The 9,406-nt window shown below is 39.1% G+C and overlaps 1 protein-coding gene across 2 annotated transcripts in view; it reads right to left on the bottom strand.

Moving 5' to 3' along the window:
* The window catches only part of cacna2d4a (calcium channel, voltage-dependent, alpha 2/delta subunit 4a), an 87,698-nt gene that overhangs the window by 55,268 nt on the left and 23,024 nt on the right, over window positions 1-9,406 (bottom strand). For both annotated transcript variants that reach the window (XM_075471787.1, XM_075471788.1), the window contains exons 17-27: window positions 8,778-8,852; window positions 8,582-8,668; window positions 8,396-8,467; window positions 8,237-8,298; window positions 7,910-7,977; window positions 7,780-7,825; window positions 7,559-7,656; window positions 7,360-7,453; window positions 7,108-7,200; window positions 6,038-6,165; window positions 3,569-3,637 (exon numbers count right to left, since the gene is read on the bottom strand). In XM_075471787.1, coding sequence (XP_075327902.1) covers window positions 3,569-3,637; window positions 6,038-6,165; window positions 7,108-7,200; window positions 7,360-7,453; window positions 7,559-7,656; window positions 7,780-7,825; window positions 7,910-7,977; window positions 8,237-8,298; window positions 8,396-8,467; window positions 8,582-8,668; window positions 8,778-8,852 — 892 coding nt within the window. The remainder of the gene's footprint in view (window positions 1-3,568; window positions 3,638-6,037; window positions 6,166-7,107; window positions 7,201-7,359; window positions 7,454-7,558; window positions 7,657-7,779; window positions 7,826-7,909; window positions 7,978-8,236; window positions 8,299-8,395; window positions 8,468-8,581; window positions 8,669-8,777; window positions 8,853-9,406) is intronic.

Below are 9,406 nucleotides of genomic sequence, written 5' to 3'. Positions count from 1 at the left end.
TGTCTTTTCATTTACCCAGTTATTGCTATTTTTTACCATTTCTTTCCATCTGCTTCCCTGTCTGGAGCGTGTTGGATTTATTCACATACAGTCTGTTATTTGTTATATAGAGATATACTAATCCATAGCAGAGCCCCAGAACTATATACACACACACACACACACACACAGTGGTTTTTACATTAGTTGTCGACTGATTTTGGATCAGTCTCTGACATATGAAATCCATGGCCTTGATGAAAGGAGGGGAAATTAAATCTGCCACCAAAATAGCATGAAGATTCAACATCCACAATGCTGAGTCTATGCTGGGGAATTGACCCTAATGTGTTCAGCTAAACACTGACACTCGGTGTTCATAAAAAGAATTACAATCATTTGAAGCAGCTATAACCTCGTGAATATCAAATGTTATGAGGGGAAATGCAACTTATGGCAATGTTTAACCATACTGTATATGTGAATGCGTCTTCAGTAAGCTGAGTAACCTGCTGAATTGTTTTTTTAACAGTGTATTCAGATTTTTCAGTACACACATACTGTAGTTCATGCTTAGGACACACTGCAGAGTCATGCCAAATGTGGAGAGAGTACAGCTTTTTGTGCATATGTATGCATGTCTCTTAATCAGGCAGCTTTTGAATATTTGATAGCTTTATGTTCTGGAGGAGAACGTCACTCTCGACAAGAAAGCCTCCCTTGCTTCCAGCAGTAAGAACCAAGGGGCAGAGAAGAAGGTAGAGCGTGACATGTCAGGGAAAAGAGAGTAACGGGAGGAAGAGACAGGCAGAGAGGGGAAAAATTTGGGGAAGTAAAGACAGCTCTGACAGCTTTGTGGGGGAGAGGAAAGAAATGAGAGATGTAAGTGTAGGTTTAACAGGGCAAAGAGGATTGTCAAAGAGTGTGCGTGTAAGAGAGCAAGTCCATGAAGCATTGACTACTTAAGCTGGTAGAAAAGCTGCCCCACTTGACATTCAGAGATGAACTTTGATAAGCAGTTACCTTTGGCCTCCAGCCGGTGGTCACCATATGACAATCTACCACCAACATGCACAAAGATTATCTCAAAAACCCTGTTACATCAATGACCTCAACTTTTCTTTTTTTTTTTTTTTTTACATCTTTCATACGTCTCTTTAATACAAAACTCACACTGGATAAAAGATGAATATAAGCCCTTATTTTAGTCTCATCACATGTGTAAGTTTAACATACTGCACAAGCAGAGAGAGGAAAAATATCAAGCAAAGAGAAATAGCATGAAAAAAGGCAATGAGAAAGAGAGATGCTGAAACACATCTATTTTAAACGGTCTCACTTCTTACTCCTGTTTTCCACCTCCAAACATAACATGATTTTCACACTTGAGTCAATTTCCAACGAAAGCTGTGAAATACAGATAAGTGTGTTTTTCAGTCTGTCTGTGGGCCTGATGGGAGACCGAATGCATAAAGGTAGACCCACATACACATTCAGAAACACACGCACTCTCAAGAAGCAGCTCTCGAGAGTCTTTGTCTGGCTCAGATAATTATGACTGATAAGTGTGTCGCTCACAGATGGGGCGACTGGGACACACTCACTCTCACGCACACACCCTAACAACAATCCACAGTTAAGCAGCAGTGAAGCAAAGCAAGGAACTATAAACTACGAGACAAAATGTTTGTGAGTAAAATACACACACACAAGTACAGCTCCCTAAATGTTTTTTCTTATCTATTCATCTTAATCCTCCTTAAAAGCACTGTGTACCATATTCATGAACACTGGATGTTACACCAGGGAATCAGCACATCGTACCAAAATAAATGCAGAAAAAATAAAAATGGAAGCAGAACCAGAGCCAATTTAAAGTCCTTCAGCATCTTGTATGGCTCTCCATCTCGGGGGAGCCAGAATAATGTTGACTGTGGGCTTATGCTTCTCATGTCTCTCTTTGTCTTTCTGAGTGCAGAATGCGGTTTCTTCAGGGGAGGAAATTTTACCCGCTGTACTCTGTCATTTTTACAAAGCATATGGGTGAGCTCTTTTAGAACTCAATCACAACCAGGAGTAAACAACCATCTTTGGGGATCTGACAACAGCCGTAAGTGCAGGCGTGAACACACTCAAGGCACATTTAGATCTGACGGCTGAGAAAACATTTTAAGATGGTTCGAGATGCATGGCCACATGCTTTTTACTGGGTAAATGCCAATGCTTCTACGGTATATAACGGACACGCTCCTTAGCAAGGCACAGGGTATCTACTTGGACATTTTTTTTGTTTTTGCTCCAACATCAACAGCAATGACAACAGCTGTTAGCACCACGTCGTGCCTTTGGTCTATCCTGTGAGTCCTGGGTACCATCCCTTATTCATGACTTTGACTTTTTTTTTTTTTTTAGAGTCTAGAGTCTAAAAACTCTGTTAAACCAAACTGTTTAATCTAGCATAGCAGAGCCAAACATGGAGCACCGAAGGATCCGTTTCAGGGATGGAAAGTCCCAACTCCTCCTGCTCAGAGGTGTAATTCACTGCAAATGATGTCATTATTCCACTATATCTTAAGCCAGCAAATTGCTTTTTTGCTGCTGTATAAGTGATCAAAGCTCATACTCATTGGCTCACGGCCAAGCAACAGCACATGAAAGATGTACTTTGTGCTTACTGTAGCCTTTCAAAATGAATCCTTCCTCCCCTATACTGCTGAGTCATAAAAGTGTAATGTTGGAGCTCAAAAATCACATGATTTATTTACCTCATGACTGAAATAAACTGAAGAGCTATTTTGTTTACCATGTAAGCTGCCTGTCGGAGAAAACTCCAAGAGTTACCAATGAGGAAATCCAATTTTTTGCAGCTGCATTACCATTGATTGGTTTACAGTGGTTATGTTCTAAAACCCAAATAAACATTCACATCTCCACACATCCCAGTGGGAAGCAAGTTTGCCAGGGGTTCTTTTTTTGCAGGTTCACCATTTACAGACAGAGCTTGTGTCTGTATGTATGACAGCAACTAGAACTGATCTCTGATCTTTTAGTACCTCAAACAACTGTGGTGCCATTGGCTGGTGTCAATACATCCTCTAACACATGCTATAGCCCAGAAATGTCCCAAAGACAAAAAAACTAATTAGAAGAGACAAGGAAATTGCCAACACAAGGCTGAAAACTAGATGAACACTCACTTCTAGGGTCCTTATGACATGACACAGAGGGATTATTTTGGTAAAAATCTACATGTTGGCGTGTTGTCTTCATAGTCTGCCTTTAACATTCAATCACCTATTCAAATGTCACCAACAAGTCATCAGAATAGTAATTCTGCCAGTAAATAACCGCAATACATAAAAGATAAAGGACTAAAAGAAAAAAACCCAGAAGGAATAAAACAGAATAAGGTAGCAAAAGGTGCTTTCAGTGTGCAGGGACCGGGCACACTGCATGAGAAAGGGAACTTCAAGAGGTTGAGAGAACATTGCAAGTGTGTGAGAGGATAAGAGAAGATAAAGAGGGAATAAAAGAATAAACATGTGTTTGAACGAGAGTGAGTGAGCACTTAACCAAAAACTCGTCCTACCTCCAGCTATGGCAGTTTTCTTGCCCACAGTCACAGTGACAGCGGTGGTGGAGATCAATATTCTTCCTGCTGGAAGAACAGCACACACAGACTTTACCACACCGAATGAACAGATGCATAAATAAACTTGTAAATACATGCATTTTCTCCAAACATGCACGAGTGCTGTATATAGATGCAGACTATGAGAAAAATTTGTATTTTCTCACATGTATTTTCTTAATACATTTTTTTCAGTCTCTGGAAAATCCCGGTGATACTGACAGCCAAAGTACTCATACAGATATGATATGTTTGAAAATATGTGGTTGGACTTCATGTTTAAAACATTCATTAATTCCTCTTCTTTGCATCTATTCACAGCCTTCCTGCCAGCAGATGCCAACTGTCATCAAGCCACAGGATCCAGCCAGATTAACATTTTAAGCATTACATAACACAGATTATGTGAGCTAATCAAATAATACGTTCCTAACAGAATGGCTATCTGTGAGTGTATTTAGTGCATCCATGGGCCCCATGCTTTAATTTCTGTTATTTACTCCTCCAGAAAAAGACAAAAGACAATGCTTAAAAGACAATCATGCACTTAAAGAAAATGATATGATATTGCAGCATGATGTGGTAGATGTATAGTGGTGTAATGACATGGGGAAAAAAAATATTGCAAACATGCTACGAAACTAAAATGGGTCGGATTGCTCCAGATATTTCTCTGACTGCCTCTACATCACATTTTAAATGCATGCTCTTTCAACCCCAGAGAGAAAGTGAAAGATGAAAAATAAGAAAGCCACAGCCGAGTTCGTAAAAGGCAAAACATAAACCACGAGAGAGCAGGGACCGCAGCGCTTATCATCTTAAAATCAAGGGGAGGAAAGATCGTACGGATCATTTAAAAAGATGAGGCATGCCAAGTATCAGTATCAGTTCTCTACCCTCCTCCACATTCTCCACCTCTGTTTCCCTCCGTTTTCTCCCTCCCTCCTCTGCTTGTTGCTCCACCTCTTCCACACTGAGGGTGGCACTATAGTCAGTCTCATAGTCCCTGAATATATCTGAAAATGACACACTGCATTTCACCATATGACCAACAGAAGACTGTTTTCCGTAAAAAAGTCGAAAGTTAAGACGATGGTGGTGTACCATGTCAAAACTTTTGAATCGACATGAAACGTCGATCGCAGTCTTGAAGTACAATTCAACTCTTGACATTTTGTACGTGTCATTTTCAGCATTTAAAATCAACATGTGAGAAATATTACAGCTTCTCAAAAGTTTATCAGAGATAATAACAACCCTGAAATGTATTCTCTGCTGGTGGAACTCAAACAAACTTGAGTACTTTGCATCTCAAAGTATAGCCCAGTCTCACAAGGAAACACGCACCTTTCTCAACATGTTGAAAATTTTGTAGAGTCACAACAAAGGTACAAAAATGCCCAACCCCGGACCACCTCACAGCTAAATGGAGATGCGGATAGTTGTTCGACAATACTGGGTCAGGTGGGGCTTGAATTTGGCTCTGTTTGTGATGTATGTATGTATGCATGTAATACATATGCAATATCGTATTGGTGTCAGTTTCAGGTAATGCAAGAGACAGAGACATGTTACAGCTTGCAAAGGAAAACATAGACATGTCGGGTTTTTGGAGCCTTGAAAATGTAGTAAATTTCTAATATTTGACCTTATGAAAAAGTTTAATTTCATGTAAAATGTAGTGACAAAACAATTTTGATAGGCGGATGCAGGAATTCAACAATTTTGTAGCCTAGAAAGTATAATTATTCTAAAACTGTTGAGGCTTTTGTTTGAAACGGCAACACATGACCATGTGGGTCAAGATAACTCTCACACATGCAGGTGAGAGACTTTGTTGCAATGTATGTAAGGAAGAAGATGTATATCCACAAACTGTGTATTTTGGACTAGGAAAGAGAAGTCTTCCTGGCCTGATATTCAACAATTAGACCGTTTTCAACATAATAACAGTAATTACATTCAACTCTAACTATCTGTGAATATTATATCATTTGAAGCAGTCTAAAGAACTCTGGGGCAAAAATAAGATGAAACCCATGTGCTAAAAAGTCCCACCTTTTATTTCTTCTGTTTCTCGAATACAATAAAAATGGAGTTAGTATGATGTGATGACAAATACGATGACAGTGGCTCTAAAGTGTCTCAATACAGATGATTTTCCTTCAAAACAGAATCAATATATGACCAATGTAGAGGAAAAAACGTCCATAGAGTATTAACAAGAACTTTCATTCTCTTACTGAATGATATCACATAACGATTTTGTGAGGTGAGCAGAGAGGAGCAGTTTTAGCATGCTAACTGCAAATAATTGTGTCCGTCTCTGAAAGAATCTTGGCTCCACCTGCTCACAAAAAAGCACAATGTAGCGCCGTGTGTGCGTTTAGTGTCTGTGTGTTTTCTAAGTAAGGGTATGTCCTCTACCTCTAGTGTCCTGTCTGGGCATGTAGTACAGAAACTGTCCAGCTGGGTTCTCAGCTGCTCTGCGGTACCACACTGGGAAATGGTCCAGTGTGAACATATTCTCCTTGTCTGTGGAGGTCAGGAAAGACCTGGGGAGAGACGAAAATAGCCATTAAGAAGTACCTTCTCTTTAAAAGATGAGAGGAAAGATAGAAGAGGAAGATGGGCTGTATGAAGAAGACCTGCAGAAGTGAAATGAAGAAGGTTCAAGCTCTATAAGCAATTTCTAAAAAATGAAAGTTTGACTTGAAAACAAAAAGGCAGACAAATCCTATATCAAAAAAAAGGTTTTCTTTTATACAGTGTTCCATGTGGGAAATGTGTGCAAATATTGCTAAGATTATACTAAAATTGGCATATTGATGAAAGTTAAAGCATCAGCACTGTGGCAGCTTTGGGTATATCTCAACAGCCAGAATTCTTACGGCTGACCAAACCTTTGGAGATGGCTGATAATTATCCAAAGTTTCTGCATTGACCTCCAGAAGTAAATCCACTCTTACTGGTGTTCTTTTAAAAAAAAAAACTGCTCCTGACACAAATGTCTGATACCGAAACTTGTTACCATTAGCATTGGGAATCAAAACTCAATTCCAAATAGGAATACTATCCCAACTCAATATTTTGAAAATAAAGAATGCATTTTCATTAGGACGATGTACAGAATTACTTTGGACCTGCTTGCATGATTGCTTTTTGTATCATTTTGAGCTTGAATGTTCAGAATAAAGACATTTTAGTTTTCTGAACATTAGACTTTTTTTCCATTTTGGAATACAAACTATGAATCAATGAGAGTCAGAATCAATAATATATTTAAATGATTCTCTTTTTAATATTTTGTAATGTAAAGAAATAAATTAAACTTCAACTAGGCTCTTTTTGACCACAAGAGGATGCCATCTCTTCTTCTAGGGAGTTCTCAAAATGCCACCACTCAATGCATTTTTTTCCCACCATTCTTTTTACCTCTTTACCTTAACTAAATCCATGTAACAATATTCAATATGAATTTTTCTTTTCTTACTCACTTGCCAATTCTTTTCTCAATACCAGTGTACCTCTGGAATCTCAACAAGCCTGAACGGGTCCCCAAGAAAGCCGTTTCAATCCCCTCATCCACACTGAAAGAGCATGGAAATATTCAAAAGTCAAGAAATAGAAAAAGTGAGGTGGAGCAGACAAAGCACAACAACAATTAAGATGAAATGGCTGATCAAGTGAAAAGCCAAACACTGAATTGAAGGAAGAGGATGTGCATAGGCACATGAGTTCTTATTCACCCAGATGTGTTGAGCATAAGGGCGGTCCAGTAAGCTTCCATCGGCGCCGTAACCACGGCGTCGAATAGAGTTTGCTGCAACAACTGGGCATCACCTGATGAGAGAAGCCAGAAAAAAAGATTTTCTAGTTTGCATGAATGACGAATTTTACGGTAATATCCATGTTTTATAGACAATGTGATATTCAATCTTAGCTTACACTCCAGATCTGGTTCTTTGCCAGTCAGGTATTGTGTCACAGCCTGCAGTTGGGTCAGTTTGCGATGAGCAGGGTCAATGTCTGTCTCACAGTAGGTCCTATAAGCACATACACATGTAGATCAATAGACAGAATAACTACAGCCACTACTAACATATTTGTAGAGCCTAAAACTGTTACTCTGACACATCTGCAGTTCATAGTCTGTAAGATAAACTCACCACTCATTTGCAATGATCAGATCTGGAGTCATTAAGTCATGTAGACCTGGAGAAAAAAGGAGAACGTGAGCAAAGTGTGAGCACGGAAGAGTACGAGAAGATAAAACACATAAGAAAAAGACAAACTTACCGTCCTCGACAGAGACATTTCCCATGAAGATATACTCTCCATATCCTCTACTCAACACTATACCCAGGCTGTAATATAGAGAAAAAACATTATTCTCCTTCCATTTACAAGGAAAAATGATACTGCATCTTTTTTGTTAGTGATAGAGTGAATCAAGCTCATACAAAGAGTTTAAGGCCACATAAAGATTTCCAATGATACTCATTCGGAATGATTAAACAGATATTGCTCACATAATTGTGATGCTTTTTACATTAATTATTCAATTCAAGTTGAGATGTTTCTTTTATGAATATAGTGAAACTTGGCAGAAGCAATCAGACAAACCTGAATGGTGTCTCATTGATGACAGTGTAGAAGTAATCATTCTTTAGGAACATTACTCTCCTCTGCAAGAGAAAGAAAGACGGACAGAGTTTGTAAAAATGACAGGGGACACAAATCACCGATTTAATTGCGCATATTTGTGAAAATAAAAGGACTTACTCCTTTGTCCACTGAACTTCTCACATCTAAAGACATTGTTCCAGTTTCCCCTTTGACCATGGCTGTCCTCAGCTATAAATACAGACAAAATATGTTCACCGTATGGGGTTTCTTTACAATCTGGATCCTTAACATCATAAGACGCACAGCAAAAATGACAAAAATGCATGCGTGTGTGTTGCTTACTTTTTCCTCAGTGTCTTCCCATTCTACCTCTGACAGATCAACACTGTTGTAGTTAGGTTTGGGCTTCAGTTTTTTCCCCTCCTTATACTGTCGCGCACAAAGAAAAACACAAACAGCTGGCTTATAAAAAAATCTGCACGGTCTCTCAGCTGCACTCGCTAACTGTTTGATATAAGCAACAAAAATAGGTCTTTACCAGAGGTCGGAGTTCAGGATGAGACAGGATGTACCCATTATTGGTGATGAGGAAGGCATAACCTTGGATACCCAGCTAGAGGGACACAAAGTACAGACAGTGCAGTGAGCTAAAAAACTCTTAACATCTGTATAGTTCCATTTCATTATGGGAAAATGAAAGGAAGTATTTGTGGTATACCACAATGTTTTTCCAGCCTTTTTTTTTAATTTATTTTTTTTATAAATAGTACAACATACTACTATTGTATTTGTAAATGTATGATGTACTGTAAATATGTGATTGGGCATTTAGTATTTTTTCTTTAGTATTTTTTTGTTATTGTTCCTTGTGGACTCCAGGAAGATTAGTTGGTTACCAGGGTACCAGCTAATAGGGATCCTTAATAAACTTAAACTACAGCTTTAAAACCCACTGCAAACACAACACACATTCCCCGTAGCAAGTCAGGACAATGTGTTACCCCACCGTCACACTGGAAAACCAGCTCAGAAACAGCTTGAGAAACACAATCAAGAGCCTCGAGTAGTCACCCAGCCTCTGAACTCTCCAGATCCCAATCCAATCAAGCAAACACAGATGTGCCTGAGCAGAAACCCGTGCATGGCCCCACCCCACATCACCCAGAC

The sequence above is a fragment of the Odontesthes bonariensis genome, chromosome 8, assembly GCF_027942865.1.
Source record: "Odontesthes bonariensis isolate fOdoBon6 chromosome 8, fOdoBon6.hap1, whole genome shotgun sequence".
Lineage (NCBI taxonomy): Eukaryota > Metazoa > Chordata > Actinopteri > Atheriniformes > Atherinopsidae > Odontesthes > Odontesthes bonariensis.
Note: the sequence above shows the minus strand (reverse complement) of the source record. Positions and strands in the feature narration are given on the sequence as shown.